This window comes from Cucurbita pepo, chromosome 14, assembly GCF_057944985.1.
Source record: "Cucurbita pepo subsp. pepo isolate OVF chromosome 14, ASM5794498v1, whole genome shotgun sequence".
In the NCBI taxonomy this organism is placed as follows: domain Eukaryota; kingdom Viridiplantae; phylum Streptophyta; class Magnoliopsida; order Cucurbitales; family Cucurbitaceae; genus Cucurbita; species Cucurbita pepo.
Window position 1 is genome coordinate 3,357,048 of NC_141811.1, and position 24,564 is coordinate 3,381,611.

Genomic DNA, 24,564 nt, shown 5'->3' on the forward strand with positions numbered 1-24,564 from the left:
TAATTTTAAGTTTAAAAAAAAAAAAAAAAAAAAAAAAAAAAAAAAAAACAAGATTGTGAAAGGAAAAAAATATTAAAATATGAAAAAATAAAATAAAAGTTCTCCAAATAAAATAATAATAATAATAATAATATTAAAATATATATATATATATATATATATATATATATATATTTTTTTTTTTTTTTTCAATTTTCATAAATATTTCAAAAATGCGATGAGAAATATATAAAAATGCTAGTGAATAGAGATGGAATTCTCCGGCTCCGGCCATGGCGGGAAGGGAGAGCCACCATCATCATCACCAAGCGAAGCAAGTTCCTCTTTCCCCCTTACTCTCTCTTATCTGCTTCGTTTCCATTTTTCTTGCTCTCTCGGTATTCCGCAGAACCTCCGTGACACCACAACCGCATCAGAGCTTCCAATTCATCAATGGCGTTAGATCCGGGAGATCGGACGCGGCTGGGGGCAGCTCGTGCGATTATTCTGATGGAAGTTGGTTCCACGACCCGAATTTGAGAACCTCCAGGTACAATCACACCTGCAAAGAGATTTTCAAAGGCTGGAACTGCTATGTGGCGAATAAATCCAATGCTCTCGAAATCATTCATTGGCATTGGAAGCCGAAGCAATGTGATCTTCCGCATTTTGATCCGGTTTCCTTTCTTGAGAAGTTTAGAAATACTAACATCGGTACTCGCTTGGTCTCCCATTTATCCATTCTGACAACTTATTTCCGCGGTTTGCTTTGTGTTTATATTTAACTGTCATGAAAAGTATGTAGAAATTCAAATGCAGGACCTTCTACTCTTAATTTAGTACCATGTTTATATATTATGGTATATTTGATCTTTTATCTATATTCTTGACATATTGAATGCTTTTATATTTGATCAATTTGTGTCTATTATTGTGCTAGATATGAACTTTATGAATGTTATGCAGTGCAGGGTTTGTCGGCGACTCCTTAAATAGGAACATGTTTGTGTCACTCTTTTGTTCTCTGAAACATGTGCCGGGTGAAGTGAAAAAGTGGCGCCCAGCTGGTGCAGATCGTGGATTCTCATTTCTGAAGTACAATCTTACTGTTGCATATCATAGAACAAATATTCTGGCACGATATGCTTGGTAAGTAAGTAGCAATCAAACTTTGATTTATCGTTTAACATCATTTCTCATATTGTAACCATCAAAACTTCTCTGTTTCTTCATCACCTTTCATCTTTTAGGAATTAAGATATTATCCGCCCCTAGCAATTGTTAGGTCCTTCCATACTATGCATAATGCCAAGCTTGTCTCTATAGCATTTACACCAAATGGTCTATCCTTTTTCCATCATTTTGGGATTGGCAATTTCATTGTTCATCAACAGAGAACAAAAACTGTAGAGATGAGAAGAGCTGATGGGATTGAATGGTCTCAGGATTGCTCTTGAATAGAATATTGTTATGTATAGGAGTTGCAAATTTGGATTAACTATTTCGGGGTATCATATTTTGTAGGTTCAATTTAATGAAGCAAAGAAAATGAGGAAAGTCAGGATTACCATTTTTCTCAATTTGCTCTTTCGCTCAAAAATGCTGGGAGAATGTCTTAGTTGAGTTTGATCTGAAGTGGGTTAATGACTCTCCCTCTTTCTTTTGCACTGTCATTCTTTAATGAAAAACTTTGTTCATTAACAAAAGAAAATATATATATATATATATATATATATATATATATATATATATATATATATATTTGAGGCCACTGATTGGTTAATTTGCTATGTTCTCACTTCTCTCATTTGCATTGTACTCTCCACTTCCGTCTTTTAGTAGTATCTGTTCTTGCTTCTATTTGAGTCAGGTGGTCAGCTAATGCTGACGGTGGTAAATTGGAATCTCTGGGTTATAAAGAAGGATACAGAGTTGATGTTGACATTCCAGAAAGTTCATGGATCGAGGCTCCAAATTTTCATGACATCTTAATCTTTAACACAGGACATTGGTACGTACATTTGTTTTTTCAATTCATTTCAGCTATCATGTTATGAATGACAACGATGGTTTATTTATTATACAATTCAAAATTGGGGACTTCATGGAACTTCGCATAACGAAGAAGTCTGATAGTGTATGAGAACCGCATCATGACAGGACTAAATTCTGGTGATCTCAAGAATTTTGTTATTGCAATGGATTCACTGGAATTAGGTTGACAAAGACTAATCCAATTAATCGATTTTACTTCAAACCTAAAACAAGGTTCGAAAAGAAAGATAACACCGGTAGGATTTCAAGAAAACATAAGATTTTTGTATTCTACCATGATTTCCAAACTTAAATATTAAATGTCTTTGAATAGGCCAAAAACATAATTCAAACATAATGGTAATTCAAGTACCGACTACTAACTATCAATAAAACTATTAGATTAAGATTGAAGAAAATAAGACATGACATAAATAGTCTTAAAGGGTAGTTCAACTACCAAAGACAAATCACTTTCCAATGTCTAGTGATATTTACTGTCACTCCATTCTTTTCTCGATTTGATACTTAAATCTTCTTTGACTTGTTTCTTGTAATTGCTCCTTCGGATACATGTAATCGATTAGTGGTTGGATTCATATCATATAGTGATGTTTTTATCGGTATGGATAGTAGGATATTTTAATTAAGAAGATTTGATTGTAACAGGGTGCTGTTGGTATTTTGTATTAGTAGTTCAAAACTATGTTCACCTTTTTCTTAATCTTCGTTTCTTATAAACATTCCCATCCAAATCCATCGACTATCAAGTTTTCCTTCATTTTGTTGATAGATAATTTGAACTTCTTTGCTTGCTTCAAATAGGTGGTGGGCGCCTTCAAAATTTGACCCTGTAAAATCACCCATGCTGTTTTTTGAGAAAGGTCTCCCTGTCATCCCTCCGGTACCTCCTGATGTTGGCTTAGACATGGTTTTGAAACATATGGTACATAATTTTTTTCATTTCTTCTCTTGGATTTCATTTCGATCTGTCAACCATTCATTCTAAACTTGAGACATTGTTCACGTGTTGATTATGAACAATCTTAACTGTAGAAATGTATTCTGTCAAGGAACTGAAATTCTACAACATACGAGGAAGAATTGTGCTTTATCTCATTTTTGCTTTTACCATTTGGTGAATGATCTGTTCTTCATCATAGATATCATACGTGGAGAAAAGAATGCCACCCAGTGCAATCAAATTCTTTCGTACGCAATCACCTAGGCATTTTGAAGGAGGTGACTGGTACCAAGGTGGTTCTTGCCAGCGGCAGCAGCCTCTAACTCCGCAACAGGTGACAGATTGACATTTTTTTCTATATTCCAACAAAATCTCTGATAGACTTAGATTATTAATTTGTGCCTCTTCCTTGTGAACGAAATGAAACCTGTGATATCTCACATTGGTTGGGGAGGAGAACGAAACACCCTTTATAAGAGTGTGGAAACCTTTCCCTAGCGGATGCGTTTTCAAGGTTGAGGAGAAGCCTGTAAGCGAAAATCCAAAGAGGACAATCTCTGCTAGCGGTGGACCAGAGGCATTACAAACCCATATCATTTTTGTTTTCAGGCTGAGGATCTGTTTGCACCGAGGAATAATGGAACCAATGTCGAGGTTCGTCTCGTAAACGAGCACCTCGTCAAGGCCCTCAATGGAACTAGTTTCCATATTTTGAACATAACTCCCATAAGTGAGTTGAGGGCAGATGCACATCCTGCCTCAGCTGGTGGAAAGAAGCACGACGATTGTATGCATTGGTGCTTGCCGGGACTCACCGACACATGGAACGACATGTTCATACAGCATCTATACAACATAAGAAGTTAGTATAATTTTTCCTTTAACACCCTGAAATTTCATTCTTTTTTTGATCTGTTAGAAGTGTTCTTGGATCATATTTATTGAAACTTGGTAGGATTGAAGAGAAGCGTTCTTCCTGCAAATTATATTCTCAACTTTGGTTATAAGGTTTTAAATATTCTAAATTATATAAAACAATCATGTTGTATATAGTTTAGAATATAATTTTGTTGACATTTACTTCAAACCATTCCCTCCCCTCCCCTCCCTAATCTTCATCAAAATGTGGACTCAAAACCTTCTCATGGCCGTCTTCTTAGCCACTGCCACTGCCATGCTCTTAATCCTAAGCCAAACCCAAGCTCAAAACTCCCCCCAAGACTACCTTGCATTACACAACCGTGCTCGCACGGAGGTCGGTGTCAGCCCCGTGACATGGAATGACACCCTCGCCGCCTTCGCTCTCGCCTATGCCAACCAAAGGAAGAACGACTGCGCCATGGTTTACTCAGGCGGCCCATATGGTGAAAACATAGCGGCAGGCTCTTTGAACACAATAGTTTGTTTCTAAAAACTTATCAAACGAGTATAAATTATTTGTGATTTCATCAAAAGTTCAAATAAAAAAAATGCAAACTCTGTTTTTTTTATAACTAAATAAAAAATGTACTTTCCTGCCTCCTATCTCGATCAACTCATCTCATCTAGATTAAGAAACTATATTAAACATTAAGATTTTAATAAATGGTTTAACGTATAGTATCTTGTCCATTCATAAGAAATTTGTTAGCTTCCTGAACTATAAAAAAAAACTCGATCCCGAACAAAAAACACAAGTATATTTATACATCAAGCATCGATAGAGATATATATTACCATATGAAAAATAACAAAAACGAACAAAGGGAATCAAAAACGAAGAACGGTATGGGGTTTGGTTGATTTAGTATTTGGGAAGAGAACATTCCTTAGGAAGTTGGCCATGGAACCTCAAATTGTCTTGGCAATAATCATAAACCAAATGGTTCTTTCTGACCCATTTGAAGAGCCTTCTTTGAGAAGATGATAAAGTGCTGTATTTGGGCAAATTCCACCAATTTTTGCTTGAAATTTCTCTGCAAAACCTTGCATTCCCTCTCCAAGTACAAGCATCAAGCTTATAGTCCCCAAAAGAAGCAATAAAAGGCCCTTTTGACCAATCAATTTTGTCCTTTCCACCCCCTGTTGCCCAGCTGCTACCGTCCCATAGGCTCACTTTTAGGCTCATTGGTTGCCACCTTGGGTACCCCACCCCCTTGTCTGCATGGTTTCTGTATACCCTGATTGGCACCCAATCCACCATGAACCTGTCAAAAAAACAGAAAAAAAAAAACTCAATCTATCCTCTTATTTATGGTATGTTTCTTCTCGATGGCGAAACGATTATGTTATCCAAGCACGAGTTTTAAAAATCTTGAGGTGAAACTCGAAAGGAAAAGCCAAAATAAAACAATATCTATTAGTGATGGGCTTAAGCTGTTACAAATGGTATCAGAGCCGGATACTAAACGATGTGCCAGCGAAGAGATTGAGCTCCGAAGGAGAGTAGTCACAAGGTTGCATGCCAGCAAAGATGCTTGACCCCAAAGGGGAATGCATTAGGGGGTCCCACATCGATTGGAGAAGGGAATAAGTGCGAACGAGGATGTTAGACCTTGAAGGAGGGGTGGATTGTGAGACCCCACGTCGGTTGGGAGGAGAACGAAACATTTGTTTACAAGGGTGTGGAAACTTCTCACTAATAAACGCGTTTTACAAATCTTGAAGGGAAGCCAAAAAGAGACGGCTAGTAATGGACTTAGGCGAAAAAAATTAAGAGGCAGAAACCGAGAAGAGTTGATAAGAGTGAATTTCTTACACAATTTGGTAAATGTTCCACAGAATTGAGTATGTATGGAAGTCTTTTGTTGGATCAAACCACAAGTTAATCCTTTCTTCCCTATCATCAAACCCATCAGCAAAGACATTAGTTTGAAGAATAATTGGCTGCCCTTCCACATTGCCAAGGAACTCGAAGTCGATTTCGTCGTGGTTCGGTTGATCGGACGTCAGCTATGTATATATATATACACAATTCATCAAATAATGTTTCACATAAACATCAAAAAAAGAAATCATGTAAAGACATGAAAACAAGACCACTTACATAATAGGCCACAACTATGCCAGCAGAATCGCCTGGAACTAGCTTGATCTTCATGTCCATTTGACCAAATAAGAACATCTCATTTGATGCAAAACCAGCTCCTATGAATCACACAAAAGTATCTTAAACTATTACGATAAGGACTCGTTTTATCCCGAGCGTAAAGTCCCAAATGATATTTTAACCTAATATCTAACTGTGAAAATCCCACATTGATTTAGGAGGAGAACGAAACACCTTTGTAAGGGTGTGGAAACTTCTCTTTGGCAGACGCGTTTTAAAGCCTTGAGAGGAAGCCTGAGAGGGAAAGTCCCAAGAAGACAATATCTACTAGTGGTGGGCTTGGACCGTTACAAATGCTATTAGAGCCAGACACCGGACGATGTGCCAGCGAGGAGGCTGTTCACCGAAGGGGGTAGACACGAGGCGATGTGCCAACAAAGAGGCTGTTCCCCGAAGGAGGGTAGACACAAGGCAATGTGCCAGTAAGGACACTGGCCCCGAATGGGGTTAAGGGTGTTTTCACCTTTCCCTAGCAAACGCGTTTTAAAGCCTTGAGGGGGAGCTTGAAACCTAAAAGGGAAAGTCCAAAGAGGACAATATCTGCTAGCGGTGGACTTAGGCCGTTACAAATGCTATTAGAGCCAGACTCCAGACGATGTGCCAACGAGGAGGCTGTTCCCTGAAGGGGGTAGACACAAGGCAATATGCCAATGAGGAGGCTGTTCCTCGAAAGTGAGTAGACATGAGGCAATGTGCCAGTAAGGACGCTAGGCCCCGAAGGGGGGTGAAACATCCTTTATAAGAGTGTTTCCGCCTTTCCCTAGCGCGTTTTAAAGCCTTGAGGGGAAGCCCGAAACCCGAAAGAAAAAACCCAAAGAGGACAATATTTACTAGCAATATACTCGGAGGATCAATAACGATAGAGAACAAGGGAAGAAAAAAAGAAAGTTGAACAAAATTTTGAAGTCATTAAGTTTCTCGAACACCCTTACCGGAATCATTATCGAGCTTCAAGTTTCTTGCTCGACCATCGACCGAAGTGTTCACATGGGACGGAGACCACGTAACAAAGAAATCCTTATTATAGTCCCCAGTTGAAACAACAGAAGCAGAAGAAAATTGAATCAAATATGCAAAGAAAACTCCAAAAAAGATGATGGTTTGAACACATTCAAACATTGCTTTCTTTTCTCCTCTAATGATCAATGCCTTGGTTGCTTAATACAAAAACATGAAGAAGCTATTTGTATATATAACATTTGTAAAAAACATTGAGAAGCCTAAGAAAACAAGTTTTTGTTAAGAAAGAATATCTTTAGAGAAAAGCAAACAAAAATGCTGGTTGTTAGAATCCTTGTAAGATGTGTTGTCTTTTTTTCTTTCTTTTTTAAAGTTTTTAATTGATTCCTTCCCTCCTTTCGTTGTTACGAGTATTTCGGTTTTATTGTTCTTATTTTATAGTTTTTTCGGTTGCACAGTTGGAGTTAGCTCTCGAGTATTATATATAGTCATTGAGGACGATGACTAATTTAAGTGGGAGAGAATGTCACAACCATATTATAAAAACTAGGCTGTGACCCGCATGTCGAGTCAAGCAAAGCAGCGACACTCAAGAGACGCCCATTAGGCCACGCGAGGGTTATCATATAATGCGTACACTGAAGTGGAAACGAGACATATGTAAGATATGGGTAATGAGTAGACATGAGCGTTACATATAAGGTTGTTGAAGGGTCGGGTATAACTAGAATAATAAATAAATAAGAAAAGGTATATGGTAATTTAATTGCTTAATAAGAGTAATTAATTAGTGTAGGAGTTAGAAAGTTTGAGTATCTTCCAAACTAAGCTTTGATTTAATGATTTTAATTAAAAACAAAACCTAAGGCAAATAATATTTCCTCTCTAAACAACCAAATAATATTTAATAATTCATTCATATAATAGAAATAAATTCGACAAATAATTGAAACTCGGCTAGATAATAGTGGAACCAAGTGGGTCGATTGGCTTAGCCCACTAAGTAAGTCCCATAAGCCCAATAAGAAGTCCCATAAGCCCAATAAGCCCAATATAGCTTGAGGAGGTTATTTGCCCGGTCTAAGCTACGCTAACTCAAAACAAGTATTCAAACATATCACATTTTTGATGTCACTGTTAGTAGATATTGTATGCTTTAGTCTGTTACGTATCATCGTCGACCTTTAGTTCATTACATATCATCGTCAATCTCACGTGTCTACTTGGGAGAGGTTTTCACCCTTTATAAGACATGTTTGGTTTCGTTTTCCAATCGATGCGGGACCTCACTCCCACACTATAACTGGCTTTGATATTATTTGCAAAGTCCGAGACCCAATATATTTAAATACAAATCTCGGGTTCATGTACATATAACCAAATCACACAGCTAACCATCCTCTTCATAGAGCATGAATATTGAGACGAGTCAACCATTCACAAATCCCAGTTGGTGCAAAAAAAAATAATATCAGTTAGCATTGAAAATTTGAACACTCAACACAGATCCATGAACATGGGATACCTACTTCTCATTAAACTCCACAAAAAAAAAAAAAAAAAAATAATAATAATAATAATAATAATAAAAATTAGAACATTTCCATTTTCATGCATCTTTTTTCTTACTTCAATCAGCCAACAACTCCAATTAATGGCGGATGGGGTAATGGGTCACGGTTGTTTTGCTTTTCAAGGTCAGGCAAATTGCAATTCCATCCTCACAATATTTGATCCTTTTTCCTCAAATTTTTTTAAAGAAAATTGCAGTTTCTTGGTATTGAATCCGATCTGTTCTTCTCCCACTACACGAACTTTCGTAGTCTCTCCAACTCCCGCCATGGTTGAAACGGTGAAGATGCTCTGATTGCCGCATCTTCCTCGCCATTATTGCTAGCTCTGATTCATCTTCTTCCAGGTACTTCTGGCTTCAGCCCCCCTGTTCTTCACTATTTACGCTTTACTGTTCTCGTCAAATTTCCTACTGAACTATTTAGCCTTCGAGTTTTCGATTCTTCTTGGAACTGATTTCGTTTCAGATTTTTAAATTTTGCTTCTATTTGCTTCATTTCTTTGTGGATGGAAGAATTGTGGAGCTGATTTTGGTGTTTTGCTTATCTCCTTCGGTTAGGGTTTATGTAGGAGTTATTGTTAAGTTTTCTTTAGAGATTGGATTGTGGTTGTAAGGATTTATTAAGCACTTTACATATTGTAATTGTTAGTCTCTCATGATTGTGATAGCCTCTAAAATCTGTAAAACTGGAAAGTTGTGAATTCAGATGTCTTTTGAAACTCTGTGTCTTCCTACTGGGATGTAAATATCCAACAAGTTTCTGGCCTCTTGGCACTGTAGCCTTGGCGTTGGCTTGCACCCAAGAGCAAGCAAGGCTATGGTTTTCTTGGATGCCGGGGCGAGGCGGGGCTGGGCGGGGCGGGGGGTGGTCGAAAATTGCTTTTCCAGTTGAAGTAATGTCTTTAGTTTGGATGGTTAGATTGCAGTTTTGACTGCAATGGCTTAGCTATAAAGCGTGTAGAAAGCTTGGTTGCCTATTGTGACACAGCTCAAGCCCACCGTTAGCAAATATTGTCCACTTTGGCTCATTACATATCGTTGTCAGTCTCACAGTTTTAAAGCGCGTCTCCTAGGGAGAGGTTTCCACACTTTTATAAAGAATTTTTTTGTTCTCTTCTCCAATCGATGTGGGATTTCACAATTCACCCCCTTGGGAGCCCAATGTTCTCACTGGTACACCACCGGTGTCTAGCTCTAATATCATTTGTAACAGCCCAAGCCCACCGCTAACAAATATCATCCGCTTTGGCCCATTATGTATTGCCTGACGATTTTAAAACGCATTTGCTAGGGAGAGGTTTTCACACTCTTATAAGAAATGTTTCGTTTCCCTCTCAAACCAATGTGGGATCTCACAGATACTCTGCTCGTCTTTTCGATTATTGAGAAATCTAAAAGAAGAAAAGAGTCTGAAGTGTGTCGAGTGTCTCGTTTCGAAGGGGAGTTGAAGAGATGCAAGAGACGTTTTTCGTGGAAGAAATACGACTTTGCTATAAAATTGGTGTTCCTTTTCTGCTTTATTTCTTAAGTTAAAATTGATATTCTTTTACTTCAGTTGAGCTTAGTTGCAGGGGCCAAATCAGAATCAGATTCCTTTGGATATGTAATTAGCAACACTCCATTGTTTTCTTTGTCTCCTCTGTTATTGGTGTAGTCTTGTTCAAAGAAGAATGTTTCTAGGCTTCTGACGTTTGATTATTTTGTAGAAAGAAGTAAAAATATAAGGGTTTCGACTCGGGAAATTCATCATGTTGAAGAAATTACCGGGTCGGAGCAGCAGGTCGAAAGGCATCAAAGTGAAGCATATTCTGCAGATTGTTCTGTTGGTTGGTGTTTGCTTTTGGTTAGTTTATCAGGTGAAGCGCTCCCATGACAAGAAGAAAGGATTCGACCAGAAAGATAATGAAATAACGATAAGAACTCGGGATGGAGGAGATGTTTTGAAATTTGGAAGGAAAGAGCTTCACCCACATGTTGAGGAAGTTCATCCCGACTCGAAGCAAGAGGACGATGAGGAGGAAGACTCAAAGCATGAGGTTGAAGAGGGACGTGAAGAACTGAAAAACGAGGCAGTCGATGAGGAGGAAGACTCGAAGCATGAGATAGAAGAGGGACGTGAAGAACTGAAAAACGAGTCAGTCGATGAGGAGGATGAAGGAAGCAAGCATGAGGTAGAAGAGGGACGTGAAGAACTGAAAAACGAGTCAGTCGATGAGGAGGATGAAGGAAGCAAGCATGAAGATGAAGAGGAGACCGATGATGATGGGAGAGGAGGTGGCGATGACGATATGAATGAGAATAATCGAGAGAAGTCCGATAATGAATCCGATCATGAAGGTGAGAATGCGGACGATGAGAGATTGAAAGAAGACGGTGATGAGGAGGCAGGAGGAGATGAGAATTCTTCTGATGAGCAGGAGAACGACAATGGTGATCCGATCACTCATGAGGCACGGGAGGAAAACTACAAGGGGGACGATGCATCTAGTGCCGTGGCCCATGACGACCACTCTACCACCTCGACAGACGACGTGAGTTTAGAAAGTTCAAGTGAGAACGCAGAGCTGAATAACAAAGAACAGAACAGTGAATCAAATGAAACCGAAGCGATTCGTTCACGGTTAACCGAGGAAGTAGATAAAACGGCTAACAATGAAACTTCAACGAACGAGAATTTCAGTGATGTGAAGCTCAGCAAAAACACGTCCTTCCCTACTGATGTTTCAGTTCAAGATTCAATCCCGACCGCTCAATCCGATGATCAACCTGAATCAAGCAATAATACATCCTCTGCAACTACTGATACAAGTAATGTAGAGAATGCAGATTCTTCTCAGCAGAAGGAAACAGAAATTGATTTGAATCATACTCAAAATGAAATCATAGACAATTTGGCTGCTAAGAATGAAACATCTCTTCAGTCTATACTCACAGATATGAATGACAAGGTTTTGGAGAACAGCACTTCTGAATCTCAGCCAAATGAGGTTGAAGGCGAGACCCGAAACATCACGAGTAAGCCAGATCTTACTGTTTCAGACGACGAGACATCCAAAACGAAGAACGACAACAGAACAAACGAATCGGAGAATGTCTTACCGACCATGATACCCAAGGAGAATAGTGAAGCTACTCATAACGACAAGTCGGAAGACGATGGTGAATCCAACGACGATAGCTCCAACTCGACAAACCACATTGACGACCCAGTTCAAGACGATCGTTTTGATTCTAACGACTCCCATGTAACCGAACGGGTGGATCTAGATACGCTTCCAGACATCGAGATTGACAATAGTGAAGAGACTGCAGCATAATGAGGATTGCTGCAGAGTGTTTGTCTTGTAATTGAGAATTTGATAATTTATACTCAGAAGATGAGCCATAGGACGAAGGGATGTGCACGTGGGTGGCTCGTAGAAACGTTTTAAAATTTTGAATGGAAATTGGAACGTACACGATGGATGAACTGGACCAGTGTGGATATGTTCGAGTCTCAGTTCACACGTTTCTTTTTACAACTTCCTTAGGATCCATGGCTACATATCAAACGACGTTAAGATTTTTTATCTTGCAACAAAGTAAATACGTTTCTCAAACGTTTCTAAATATTTTAAAGCATTAGACTTTATGTTATATTTTATAATATAAAGTTTAATACTTTGATAGTATGATTAGAAACTATATTATATATCTATTATTATAGAGATTTATAGATTATTTTTGTGATACAGTACAACCACCAACATAGGATTCTTAATCCTCCAATTCTTCTCATGGGTTTGCTTTATAATATTACAAAAATAAATAAATAATATAATATAAGAATCGTGCATCTATTGATCTCTCCCTCTGTACAAAAAATACAACTCAACTATTGAAAAATAAAATGACTATATAAAAATTCAAAAATGTCTGAAATTCCAAAACGACAAGCTCATTCACGCGAAACGACAATAGGCCTTTTCATTGCCTCAGCTCCTTCCTTAGCTTCTGAGAGAACAGCCTGCAGGCGTCCATACTCAGGTCCACCGCCGCCGCCAACGCCACAAACACCGCGGCGTCCTCCGTGCATGTCACGTGCTGTACCGCCACTTCCACCTCTGCCTTCCTATTCTTCTTCTTCATCCCTTCCACCTTCGTCGACATCACAAATCCTTTGTACTGATACGCCGTCAAGTACCCGAAATCCCCGGATCCGGATCGGGATCCTGATCCAGACCCGAGATCGAAGCTTCCGTTAGGGCTGATCACTGGCGACGCGCTGCCGGTCTTATCGATCGTGAACTTCCCGCCGCTGCTCGAGCTTATGGTGGAGTTCGCTAACGTAGCGGCGGCGGAGGTCGCGGGGAGGAGCTCGAATCGGTAGCCGATTGAATCTGAGCCGCCGCTCTCCCGCCATGCCTCGAGGCGGCCCCACGGGTGCCAGCTACCGTCGACCGGGCGGAGAATTAGCCAGGCGCCGGGATTTGACCGGCTTACACGGTGCGAACCTGGCGACGGTACGAATGGTGTCACCATGGACGCGGCGGCGACCGGCGATCCGGAAAGATCGTGGATCGTTATGGACCATCCTTTTCGTTCTTTCGCCGATTGGTCCCTCTCGGATCCGATCTTCGGTAACCAACTCCTCGAGGTGCTACTTTGCTCTGTAATTGACGACCTGCAATTAAGATTTAGCGAATCGAGATTCAGTAACAGAAAAACAAACGACATAATTTTCTCTCTCTGTTCGTCGATTTTCTTCGCACGTTTCTTGCATTTTCTCGGGAAACAAACAGAAGATCACGAAAGATTCGTGAACGCACCTTGAACGATCCCAATCACGCTCGTTTCTAAAACCGAATTTGCAAGTAAAAACCGGTTGCTGTACACTTCCTTGCACCTGAAAAACCTGAGGACTGCACTCCGGTTCACCGTCGAACCGAAACACGAATCTCGGGTCCTGCTCAGCGCGAACCGTCAAGTGCAATTGAGCCGATGAGTAACCTTTTGTGCCTCCACGGATTCCGGTCCATCCGTTCTGGAACACGCACGGTTTAGTTTCTGACAAACTCGAACCAGTCACCGGCACAACGATTCGGCCGAGTAACTTAGCGGAGCTTCCGAAGAGGTCACCGCCGCAAGTAACCGGACCAAGACGGCCGGTGTAGACTTCAATCTTCACTAACAAATCTTTCCGCTTAGAAACAAGCTTCTCAATCTGAGATTTATTGAGGCTGAAGCAGGCCGCGAGTACAGAAGAAGAACTATTCACGCCGGAAGTTTCGCCGTCGACGACGAGAGGAACAGTAGCGAACTGCGTCGGAAAATCGCTCAGTTTAATTTTACAAAAGCACGGAGAACTCGATGGATGCACGCCGGAGAAGGACGGTTTGGCGGCGACCGGAAACTTGAGGGCTAAGTTCCCGACGAGAACCCGAAGAAAGGGGCAGGGATCCATGAGGAAGTCGATTTAGGCAGTGCCGGCAGAGAACGCCGGGAGAAAAAGAGAAGGTAGAGGGAACAGAGAGAGTTCGCCGGCGAGAAGTGAATGGGAAGAGAGAAGAAGGGGATTGAAGATAATAAGGGAGCATTGAGGATGTGAAGATGAAACAGGCTGGAAGCCATAGCTGGCTGTTTTCGGATACAGCAGAGCTACTGTGAGGCCGGTCCCACAAGCCCACTAAAATCCCCTTTTTTTTTTTTTTTTTTCTTTCCAAAAATATTATTTAAATAAATATTTAAGGAAAATGGTTAAATTATATGATCTTAATAGTCTCCATATTTGGAAAATTGGGTCAATTATTCTTTTCCAATTCTTCTAGCTTCAATATTTAATTAAGACTAAATATTTTTCTTTTTATTTTTTTATTTTTTTTATTTTTTTATTTTTTTATAATACAATATCCATATGGTAAAAAAATAGTTTAAAAGGTTGTATATTAGTGGGTCTTCCTTTTATGAGTTGTAATGTTTTAATTAATTTTTTTGGTTATATTTTGTAATATATTTTTTTATTTAAAAAATTATTGACATATTAGTTGCTAAAAGCAAATAAAATAATAGGACTGATTTCTAGAAGCAATGCTGCTTATAAAGTGCCTAAATTTCCTCCATGTCAATCATCTTAGCAATAACATGTGACAACTTGTTGCACAAAATTGTTCAAATTTCTCTAATGAAAAAGGGTGTTTTTGTTCTTAATGTTTAGATTAATCTAGCGATTATTAATCTCGGCTTGTTTTAGTACATAAAAACAAAGATCATGGAGGGTAGCTTCACGGACTTAAGATGGATGATCATTTGAGCCAAACATGATGGTAAGAGTATACATAACATTATTAGAAGCCTTCACGTTTTTTATCAGGTATGTAATTAACGAAGGAATGCAACTCGTTTTCAGGCTCCATAAAGAGCTCATAGAGAATCAAACGGTTTCAATCCAATATGGGTGAAGGCCCGCCTCAATGGGTAAGAGGATGTCGTCAAATAAGGTCATCTCCCTATTAATTTTCACGTGAATTGAATTGAATGATATGACGCTGATGAAAAAATTATCTTTATAAAATATATATATTCTTTGATTGATGAAATTTCATTTTTAATTTTTAATTTTTTTTTTATTCTGATTATTTTGAATATGTATTATTATTAGTAGGATGGTTACGTTTTATGGATTAAAAAAAATTAATATCCATATATTTAAATATGTTAATAAAAGAATGATTAAAAAATAAATGGTTGGACACGTGGCGGAAGAAGGGAGCAAGCTCACAGAGGGAAGAAATCAGGCGATTTGACCTGGCAGCTGAGGATGAATAAGGAAAATATATGGTGGGAGATTCTAAAGCAAAATGAATATACATTACATTTATAATAAAAAGATTAATTAATTAAAAAGAAAATGAGCTGGAAAAGGCATTAGCTAAAGACTTCCGCACGTACGCTGCCATACGACCACGTCATATCCGACCAAGAAATGTTGTCGTTTTCACTATTGCCACGTATGGAAGGGGCCCACACATGTCAGTATCCAACGTATCTGGGACCCACTTCAAGGTGGGTTTGATCTCTGACACCCAACTCAGGTCGACATGTCGGCTGGGGATGTGCTGTGTCGTTTTCTGAAGTCGCAAGTTCTGTTCTTCTGAGTGCCCCTCCCGCTGATTGCGTTAAGGATCAGAACGACACCTCCAGAATTAATTAATTTATTTATTTATTTTTGTACGACACTATTTTTGCACAGCTCAAGCTGTCAGATCAGCTCCAATAAAAAATAATAATAAATAAATAAATAATGTTTTAAATATTTTATTTTTTTCCTTTTTTTGAATTACAATAATTGTAAATCATTTACTACTACTTTTACTGCTTTGGTTTCTTTTTGTTGGTATTTTCTAAAATAATTTTAGAAATAGCTTTCAATTTTTATTTTGGTGTTAATCCTTTATTTTTCTTTTTTCTAATTTTTTTAACAAAATATTTAGAACCCATAAAATATAAAAACTCAAATTATTTTTTATGTAGAATATTACATCAAATTCAAACCTACAAATGACTCACGAGACCCATATATTTTATTAATGTTTGGACTTAATTATTTTGTTAAATTAATAATTTAATCTTTTAAATAGAATTTTTGTATATTTAATATTTAAAGTTTCAAAATTACAAATTTAATTTCTAAATTTTAAATTTTTTTTAAATTTACTAATCTAGCTACCAAATTGACATTTTAGAATTCTATTAAACATAAAATTTAAATTTTATATAAATAGATCAATTAATTCATAAACATTTTAAATTCGTTCATAACTTATTAGATACAAAAAAGAAAATTTAACGACATATTAGACATAAAATTGAAAGTTTAGAAACTTATCATACACTCTAAAATTTAAAACTTTCAATGACTAAACTTGTAATTTAATCTAATTATTTTCTAAATTTGACCTACTTTAGAATATATATATATATATATATATATATATATATATATATATACACACGTTCATAATGTTCATAAAACCTTATAATATCACTGAAAATTTAACAAATTTAATTTAAAGATTAATGAACAAAAGAAGAGTGATTTAAGAGGAATTAAATGCAATGAAAATCATAGTATCGTTAGTAATTTATTAGTTAATAAATAATTAAAAAAAATCCTGACAAGACAATTAATTCCCCAATATTTCTCTTTATTGATTACCTTTTTATGGTAAGAGAATCCAAGCAATCTGCACACCCATCTTCTTATCCACATGCTTCTACCTTTTGCTTGACAACCGATAATCGCCTGTCTGCACCAAAACCACAAGCACCAAAAACGGCCCAACCAAATTAAAAGACATTAAGGAACAGCCAAACACAGCACACTATACCTATATGCTGTATATGACATCAAACTAAAACGCCCATCACTAAATTAGGTCAACATGTTCGACGTTTTAACTAGAAGAACTCCGATCCTGTTAACGGGATTTGATCAACTTTGTTAACTTATAAAAATTTTGTGTTTATTGTTCATCACATCCTAACACGGATTCAAAATATGCAAGGCCATTGAGTCGAAAAATTACGGGCGAGTGAGGTGAATATAGAATTTAAAAGTTGAACCGAACCAAACTGGACGAGCACCTGAATGTAAACTTATTGGTTCTGATATGATAAATCCTTGAGTTGTTGGGGATCTACTTCTGAAGGAGCTTTTGTGAGGGCACATTGTGCTGTTGTTGTCTTTGGGAAAGCTATGAAATCCCTAATGGAATTTGCCTCTGCCAATAACATGACTAATCTGTCCAACCCATAAGCAATGCCCCCTGCACCAAGGGGAAAAAAGGTTAAAACAAAAGAAATAGACATATTATTAATGGGTATGAGGACCACTAGTCATGTATATGAAATAGAAGTCAATATGAGCCTAGCTTAGTAGAGATAAACGCACCGATTATTATCCCGAATAGAATACACCGTTCATCTATTTAGTCGGTCCACTCCCGCACCGATATTCATATTGCACTTCCTTTTTCTGTTTCGTTCTTTCTTTTGGTAACCAAGTATTTGAGGACCCACTTTGTATTATGCTCACCACCCACTAATTGAGAGATCCCGCATCGGTTGGAGAGGTAAACGAAACATTCTTTATAAAGATTTGAAAACCTCTCCCAGTAGATGCGTTTTAAAAACCTTGAGGGAAAACCCAAAACGGAAAGCCCAAATAGGACAATATCAAATGGTATCAGAGTCGGTCACTGGATGGTGCGAAGCACCAGTCGGAGTAGGGCTAGACCCTCTCCATAGAAAATGCATACCGGGCTAAAGCGGACAATATCTACTAACAGTGGACTTAGACTTAGGTTGTTACACTAATTTTCGAGGAAGCTTCACCCGAAACCAAATTCGGAAGACAAACAAACAATTTAGATCATTAAATCTTCCACATGGGGCCTTCAAAGATATCTATGGTCATTTCAAGCCCTACTGAAAGGCCCACCCCTGGCTGATTTTCCAATCCTAGTCTCCTAGAGGTTGAATAAATATTGTAAACTACTTCGTAATCGGACAAATAATCTATAAATCTAACATAAACACTAAGTAGAAACTCTCCATAATCACTTGAATAGAAAGCTCTTTCCTCATCTTATTCTCTCATAAGTCAGATCAGATGCAAAAATTAAAAAAACCTAAGAAAGTTTTTCAAGTCTCCCCTAAAAGAACTTATAAAAATAAGTAAAGAACCAGATTTAGTATCAAAATAGGCAACCCAATATTAAAAATTTCAATATATTATTAGTACTAGCATGATTGAAATGCATTTAAACAATAAGGATGACTTAAAGTTTTAGGCACTGGAAGAAAGCTTTAATGGTTAATACCATGAGGGGGTGCACCCATGTCTAGTGCCTCCAATAAATAACCGAACTTCGCTTCTGCCTGCCAAGCCAGAAAAGAACAAGAAAAACTAATAATATTGAAGGAGATGATAATATCTTCTCTGGACCAGCTGAACCAAACCAATCAGTTCGGCCTCATAAATTAATGGGACCAAACCAAATTAATGAACCATGAAACCCTTTTAAGCTTTTACCTGTTCATGAGAGATTCCCACAATCTCCAGAACCTTCTCTTGAACTTCACGTTTGTGAATTCTCAAACTCCCTCCACCAATCTACAGCAACAAAAGCAATGAACACAATTTTAACTCGAGAAGAGAGCACGTTTTTTGGGGTACGACTCGAGAAGAGTGTACTAATTTTGAGAGTAGAGTAAGCTGTAGTAGAGATAGACTCCTTTTGTTTTTTTATTTTTATTTTGACCATTTTATGTTTCCATTCCAGTGGAAGCTTGAATACTCATGTTTTTTAATTAAAAAAATCTGGGTAATAGTAGCTACCTCTACTCCATTGTAAACCATATCATATGCTAAGGCACGAGCTGAGGGTAAATCATCGATGTCTTCAGGGTTTGGAGCTGTAAAAGGGTGGTGCAAAGCCTGCCAAAGAGAAAATTGCATTGTAGGTATATGAGCCGAACTAGCGCAAAAATGTGAGGCTACACAAGATACATTGTAGGTATACGAGTCGAACCTCAAGTCGTTGCTCGAGATCGTTCCATTCAAACATTGGGAAATCAGTAACCCACAAAATTGAATGCCTAGACTAAATGGACAGAAACGATAAATAAGTGAGAATGGAAAGTAACATTTAGCATAAAACTAATCAAAATATTTTAGGCACAAACTTACATGGTCGACCAAGCCCAGCTCATTAGCTACATATAGTCTAAGCCTATCGAGAGTTTTATTAACCGATACTTGATGGCCCACGGCAACCAAGACTAGATCACCAGGTCCAGCAGAGCATCTACTTAGAAACTCCTCTCTACCTGCAGGATCCAAACTTGATACTAGGGAAGGAATCCCTTCAATGCCACCTGAAAGATTTCCCCAAAGAACGAGACCCAGACTCGATCTCAAAAATCGACATTTTAGGCATATTGGAAATCTTGAAGAGAAAAGAAATAGTACCATCGTCTAAAATTTTCAAAAAAGGTAATCCTTTGGCACCAGATTTGATCGCCTCCGAATAAATGTCACCCTTTTTAAGAGCTGTGTTTGAATACCTTTTAGCACCGGAGGGCACACACAGGACTTTGATGATTCCGCCATTAGACAAGGCGTCTGCAAAAACCTTAAATGAAGAATCTGCAAAAACATCAGACACCTGCAGCTCCAAAGAGAAAATCTATTACTAGCTAATTCAAAGGAATCTTTAATTCATACAAATGACTAAAACTCTTTTAATTTTTAATTCATGGATTCAGGCCTCAACGTGGTTCAGTTGAATGATGAAAGTTTTTCCAATCAAATCTGCCCAAATGCCAAAAACAGTACCCAAAAAGCCATATTATGAAAAGGCCAATCCGATTAGAATTAATTGAATGAAGATGTTAAAAAATCCTAAAGTCATTCAGATTTGTATGAACAATGAAACAAGAAGAAAACGGCAAAGAAGATAAGAGATTCAACAGATAAAAAAGTACTGAATATTCTCCAAAGTAATGCAATAATAAAAAATTTGACAAGTCGGACCAATAGGAAACTGCTTTTAAGGCACAACAAAAGCCAGAAGGTTTCATCTTCCAATGCACAGTCATTGGTTCAAGACATACGTTACACAATAAAAAAACAACTTCATTTGAAAACTTAATCTTGAAAGTCAGAATTAGATCCAGAAGTAGAAAAGGAGAGAAGTTTACATCTTTCAATTGAAGATCAAATCTTGTATCTGGCCTATCTGATCCATATCGACTCATCGCTTCAGAATAGGTAAGCTTCGGGAAAGGATTTGGCAGCTGAACACCTTTTACTTCCCAAAAAACCTACAAATATAATTTTTTCTTTACCATCAGAAGCCAAAAAATAGGAGGGCAAAAGATGAACACCTTTGAACTTTTCTCCTCTTCTTGGATGTAGTTACTACCTCTTACAGACATAAGTTATTACAAGTTTGGTGGTAAGAGCAAAAGTTTGTGGCAATTACCTCTGCCTCTTTTAAAATATTTTAACAGTGTCTTCCTATAATAATGGATACAAGCATTCTAACATTCAATCATCAAGTCAATTCTAATCATCAAAGTCTACCTTTCTAATCAAATCTTCGTTGAGTTTCAGCATGTCTTCCAAAGTTGTAAATGCTAATTCCATATCAAGTTGTGTAAACTCAGGTTGTCGGTCAGCTCTTAGATCTTCATCTCGGAAACACCTACAAAGAAAGGGATATGAAACTGAAGGTCAAAATATGATGTCTGTTACATACTTAAAACAGCCATCTGATTCTCACAACTCAAAAGGGAAAAGCAGAAAGAACTTAGCTCCTAATTTTGATGAAAACAATCATACTACTTGTCACTAAATCTATATGCAAATTTTCCAATATATATATATATAATTTCTTTTGGAAAGAAAAGAGAATAAATCAACACAAAATGAGACGATAAGCATGATGGAAATGGTGCTTGATGATACAAACGTTAGTACCTTGCTATTTGATAGTATTTATCAAAACCAGACACCATCAACATTTGCTTAAACAGCTGTGGACTTTGAGGCAAAGCAAAAAATGTTCCTGGCTTTAAAATACACATTTAAACTGAATCAGACCTGCAAGCCATGAAAAAACACGATCGTATAACAAACAAAGGTAAAGAAACACAACTATGATGTACGTTTTGTATGAAAAACAAAATTATGTTATATTTGTTATCTTCTTTGTCGGGAAACAACAATTATGTTTTTTTTTTTTTTTTGAGGAAAAGGTAATTAGTTACATGAAAACTTCACCACCTCAAAGAATAGGCATTCTGCGAATACAGAAAAACATAAAAAATGTGGACCTAACTGCACTTTCTTAACACCTCCATTTCCGTTTATAAACTTTTGGCACGAAATGTCTTAAAAGGGAATGAATATTATGCTCTACAAGATACTTACCACTTACTGTGATATGAATTAACAAGGTATACCAACTACCCAAATAAAAAAGCAATAAAGAACATAGCTAGAAACTGAAAATGGCATCACATTCAGATTTCTCAAGAAAATTATTTTAAGTTTTTGGATTGAAAAATACTAGTTACCAAAACAACCCGCCTCGAGAGCAATCAGAATCAATAAGAAGTTGAGTCAATATAGGCTACCTGAACTCTAGACGGCACTAGATAATCCCGAGCACCTTCTGGAGTAGATCTAGAAAGGATTGGCGTCTCAATCTACCTTATAACCATCAAAAGTTCAGAATTGAAGTATGGCTATAAAAAGTCAATTTCTAACCATCCTTATAGTACAATGTGAAATTCTAATGCAGAGAATTATTCAAGAAAACATCAAAAAGGCCAAAAATGTTAAAAATTATAAACAGAGCTGTACCTCCACAAAACCATGTACATCCTCTAAATATCTACGCATGAGCTTCACCACTTTATGCCGGAGCATTATGTTAAAATTCATTTGCTTCCTTCGTAGATCAAGGTACCGGTACCTATAAATGCTCAGCTCGTTTTAATCTAAAACATAATTTTGCGTTCACTAAGAAAAAACAAAAATATGTGATCACCTCTAGTCCATGAGTAGTTTAGATAAAATATGGGCCCAGGCCAGGGCCAGAAATGATAGTATATCAAATAACTACCTCAGTCGAATTTCCTCTTTAGCATAATCCTTTGCATCATCAGCAGTTGTAACTAAAAAGGGCAACTTTGATCCAACAGGATTTAATATTTGAACATGCACTGCAGCAACCTGGAATATATCGCGAAATTAACACCATCATAATAACTGAATAAGCAAAATGATTGTTAATTAGATTGTTCTAGAAGAAAAGATCTAAGATAGCGAAGAAAAAGGTCCAAACTCCATACTATTTCAACCGACAGCAACTACCCTTCAACCCATTATCTCTTTTTATTTTGTGAAAAACATTACTTTTCATCCAATGGTTGAGAAGTTACAAGAAGAGAAACACCATGGGAACTTGTAAAAAGTCACTCCAATGGGAATTGATTCAAAATCATTATAAATACAAACGAAATAGTGAGAATAATCCATGAAGTGCCCACAAAGTCAACTAAATCCCATCTTTTTTTAGGAGTAAAGTGATGTTGATTTCATTGATGAATGAAATGTACAAAAGGGCTCGCTCCTGGTGGATACAAAAAAGATTTCCAACAAGTGAGTGAAGTAGAAAGACTTTAATCCTTAAAGAGATGTGAGGATTCACACCAATAAAGAGCGTGACAAAGAACGATTTCCATAAAACTATCAAAATGAGATGACTTATCATTGAAAATTCGCTTGTTCCTTTCACAACATAAAACTAAATCCCACAAACCCGATCTCTATCCCTTCCTTCAAAAATTCTGAAGTTTCCCCTTTAAAAAGGGTGCTTTAATGGCTACAACCTTAGAATGCTTGCCTTCAAGTTGAGATAAATATACCATGCTACCAAAACAAGTGTTCCATGCTAGCAGCATTTATGTGGCGACTCCAGGAAACCCAAAATAACTAAACACTTCGACTAATCTATCTTTAACAACCGTGACCAGTAACTCTCAGAATTGTTTCTTAGCAAGAATGAATGAATTTATTTTGCAAAGGCTTGGGATGTTCGGAAATTCCTCCAACATACTAGGTTCAAGCCTGAGATTAATACTTGAAAATTCAAAATCTAGCTTAAAATTCTTGTTCATTCGGAGATGGCCATGGGGACCGTGGAGGGCAGGCATGAGCATAATTCAACGAGCGAGAAAACTGAAAACATTTCCAATCCAATGCCAGGCTACATGAACAGTAAAATAAAATCAAAGTTCTTACATACCTCTATCAAGCCTGTTTTCATATTTACATTAACTGAATCGCCAGGCCGAGACCGTACAGTGCCTTCTACAGCAACAACATACTCAAGCCGCAAGTCATTAATAGTCGAATGAGCATCTGGAAACTCGTTGGGGAGCGTAGTCACCTAATTCAAGCAGTAAAAACCAATTCACAACAATAGAACTTGCCAGTCCCAAGAACTCAAACAGAAGCAACAAAAACACATAAAAATAAGCACCTGAACAATACCACTGTGGTCTCGAAGATTGAGAAACGTTAGACCACCGTGAACCCTATGCAGGGCGACCCAACCACACAGCCGAACCCGTTTCCCAACATCGTCAACCGACAATTCACCGCAGAGCGCAGTACGATTGATCCACTGAAGAGAGTCTTTAAAAGGCAACTGAGAATTCGAACTGGGAACGAACGTTTCGGCGGCGGAAGCTGACAATGAGGAAACCGATCTCCGAGTTCTGGAAATGGATTTGGCAAGGCGGAGATGGGAAATGTGGTGGAAGATGGGGAGAAATTGAGGAGGCTTGGGGCGAAGAGTGGAGAAAGGAAAAGCTCGGAGGAGAGAACGGGACATGGCGGAGGGTTGTAAGGTGATGTAATGGAAGATTGGTGGAGGCGGTGAACGGAGCTGTGCAGGGTTTAAGGATTCTAAAAATGGAGGGAGGAAGGTCGCGGTGAAGAAGACTGCGTGTGGATGAAATGAAACATTAAAGGGATTTGGCGCTTTTTTTTATTTTTTATTTTTTATTTTTTATATATTGTTATATAAGTTTAAATATGATTTTTGTCTTTGTTTCATACTTTTCATATTTTAATATTTATACTATTAACAAACCTTTAAGATAGTATAGTTGATTTATTATTTTATTTAACTATTTAATAAAAAATGTATTTTATTGAAATTACGTATGTTGATCGATAATATAAATACTAAATTTAAACATTTAAAAATGGACGAGATCAAAATAAGATTAAATTAATAAATTTGATCCTATAATTTAGAGAATTAAAATTTATCTTAATATTTTTAAATAAATCTCTAGATAAATAATCTATTTATGAAATCATAAAAATGAAATAATATTTTTTTA

General features: G+C 37.4%; 5 protein-coding genes across 9 annotated transcripts; 2 read left to right on the forward strand and 3 right to left on the reverse strand.

Moving 5' to 3' along the window:
* Nucleotides 1-224: 224 nt before the first annotated feature.
* On the forward strand, nucleotides 225-4,033 carry LOC111809817 (protein trichome birefringence-like 13). Of its 2 annotated transcripts, none has more exons than XM_087117720.1 (6): nucleotides 225-529; nucleotides 946-1,128; nucleotides 1,850-1,990; nucleotides 2,839-2,959; nucleotides 3,177-3,311; nucleotides 3,587-4,033. In XM_087117720.1, the coding sequence occupies exons 1-6, from the start codon at nucleotides 273-275 to the stop codon at nucleotides 3,842-3,844; spliced, it is 1,095 nt and encodes a 364-aa protein (XP_086973846.1). In that variant the 5' UTR covers nucleotides 225-272; the 3' UTR covers nucleotides 3,845-4,033. The 2 variants fall into 2 exon arrangements, with proteins under 2 accessions (XP_086973846.1, XP_023552020.2); XM_023696252.2 differs by having other exon boundaries at nucleotides 225-693; nucleotides 951-1,128; nucleotides 3,587-4,030.
* A 606-nt stretch (nucleotides 4,034-4,639) lies between these two features.
* On the reverse strand, nucleotides 4,640-7,235 carry XTH10 (xyloglucan endotransglucosylase/hydrolase 10). The gene is made up of 4 exons (XM_023697227.2): nucleotides 6,998-7,235; nucleotides 6,003-6,103; nucleotides 5,715-5,908; nucleotides 4,640-5,163 (listed from the first exon to the last, which is right to left on the reverse strand). Exons 1-4 carry the CDS (start codon nucleotides 7,182-7,184, stop codon nucleotides 4,761-4,763), a joined length of 885 nt encoding a protein of 294 aa, XP_023552995.2. The 5' UTR covers nucleotides 7,185-7,235; the 3' UTR covers nucleotides 4,640-4,760.
* Nucleotides 7,236-8,650: 1,415 nt separating this feature from the next.
* LOC111810437 (myb-like protein X) lies at nucleotides 8,651-12,489 on the forward strand. Of its 3 annotated transcripts, none has more exons than XM_023697142.2 (2): nucleotides 8,651-8,943; nucleotides 10,253-12,489. In XM_023697142.2, the coding sequence occupies exon 2, from the start codon at nucleotides 10,347-10,349 to the stop codon at nucleotides 11,913-11,915; it is 1,569 nt and encodes a 522-aa protein (XP_023552910.2). In that variant the 5' UTR covers nucleotides 8,651-8,943; nucleotides 10,253-10,346; the 3' UTR covers nucleotides 11,916-12,489. The 3 variants fall into 3 exon arrangements, with proteins under 3 accessions (XP_023552910.2, XP_023552911.2, XP_023552909.2); XM_023697143.2 differs by having other exon boundaries at nucleotides 10,309-12,489; XM_023697141.2 differs by having other exon boundaries at nucleotides 8,652-8,943; nucleotides 10,305-12,489.
* LOC111810646 (uncharacterized) lies at nucleotides 12,416-14,116 on the reverse strand. The gene is made up of 2 exons (XM_023697387.2): nucleotides 13,407-14,116; nucleotides 12,416-13,261 (listed from the first exon to the last, which is right to left on the reverse strand). The coding sequence occupies exons 1-2, from the start codon at nucleotides 14,039-14,041 to the stop codon at nucleotides 12,565-12,567; spliced, it is 1,332 nt and encodes a 443-aa protein (XP_023553155.2). The 5' UTR covers nucleotides 14,042-14,116; the 3' UTR covers nucleotides 12,416-12,564.
* Nucleotides 14,117-16,618: 2,502 nt separating this feature from the next.
* Nucleotides 16,619-24,177, reverse strand: LOC111809797 (aspartate--tRNA ligase, chloroplastic/mitochondrial). Of its 2 annotated transcripts, none has more exons than XM_023696226.2 (16): nucleotides 23,694-24,177; nucleotides 23,457-23,600; nucleotides 22,272-22,381; nucleotides 22,010-22,121; nucleotides 21,781-21,852; nucleotides 21,122-21,213; nucleotides 20,726-20,846; nucleotides 20,341-20,463; nucleotides 19,610-19,805; nucleotides 19,328-19,515; nucleotides 19,170-19,241; nucleotides 18,977-19,075; nucleotides 18,671-18,751; nucleotides 18,459-18,516; nucleotides 17,221-17,402; nucleotides 16,619-16,879 (listed from the first exon to the last, which is right to left on the reverse strand). In XM_023696226.2, the coding sequence occupies exons 1-15, from the start codon at nucleotides 24,045-24,047 to the stop codon at nucleotides 17,233-17,235; spliced, it is 1,992 nt and encodes a 663-aa protein (XP_023551994.2). In that variant the 5' UTR covers nucleotides 24,048-24,177; the 3' UTR covers nucleotides 16,619-16,879; nucleotides 17,221-17,232. The 2 variants fall into 2 exon arrangements, with proteins under 2 accessions (XP_023551994.2, XP_023551993.2); XM_023696225.2 differs by having other exon boundaries at nucleotides 16,619-16,883; nucleotides 23,694-24,176.
* Nucleotides 24,178-24,564: the final 387 nt, after the last annotated feature.

Coding starts and splice junctions, on each gene's coding strand:
- LOC111809817 (XM_023696252.2), top strand. CDS start 273: ATGGCGGGAAGGGAGAGCCACCATCATCATCACCAAGCGAAGCAAGTT. Junction 1,129..1,849: donor ATTCTGGCACGATATGCTTG/GTAAGTAAGTAG, acceptor TATTTGAGTCAG/GTGGTCAGCTAATGCTGACG. Junction 1,991..2,838: donor ATCTTTAACACAGGACATTG/GTACGTACATTT, acceptor TGCTTCAAATAG/GTGGTGGGCGCCTTCAAAAT.
- XTH10 (XM_023697227.2), bottom strand. CDS start 7,184: ATGTTTGAATGTGTTCAAACCATCATCTTTTTTGGAGTTTTCTTTGCA. Junction 6,104..6,997: donor GAAGCTCGATAATGATTCCG/GTAAGGGTGTTC, acceptor TGTGATTCATAG/GAGCTGGTTTTGCATCAAAT. Junction 5,164..5,714: donor TGGAACATTTACCAAATTGT/GTAAGAAATTCA, acceptor TTTTTTTGACAG/GTTCATGGTGGATTGGGTGC.
- LOC111810437 (XM_023697142.2), top strand. CDS start 10,347: ATGTTGAAGAAATTACCGGGTCGGAGCAGCAGGTCGAAAGGCATCAAA.
- LOC111810646 (XM_023697387.2), bottom strand. CDS start 14,041: ATGGATCCCTGCCCCTTTCTTCGGGTTCTCGTCGGGAACTTAGCCCTC. Junction 13,262..13,406: donor CGTGATTGGGATCGTTCAAG/GTGCGTTCACGA, acceptor TCTTAATTGCAG/GTCGTCAATTACAGAGCAAA.
- LOC111809797 (XM_023696226.2), bottom strand. CDS start 24,047: ATGTCCCGTTCTCTCCTCCGAGCTTTTCCTTTCTCCACTCTTCGCCCC. Junction 20,464..20,725: donor ACGAAGATTTGATTAGAAAG/GTAGACTTTGAT, acceptor TTATATTTGTAG/GTTTTTTGGGAAGTAAAAGG. Junction 17,403..18,458: donor CATGGGTGCACCCCCTCATG/GTATTAACCATT, acceptor CCCTTGGTGCAG/GGGGCATTGCTTATGGGTTG.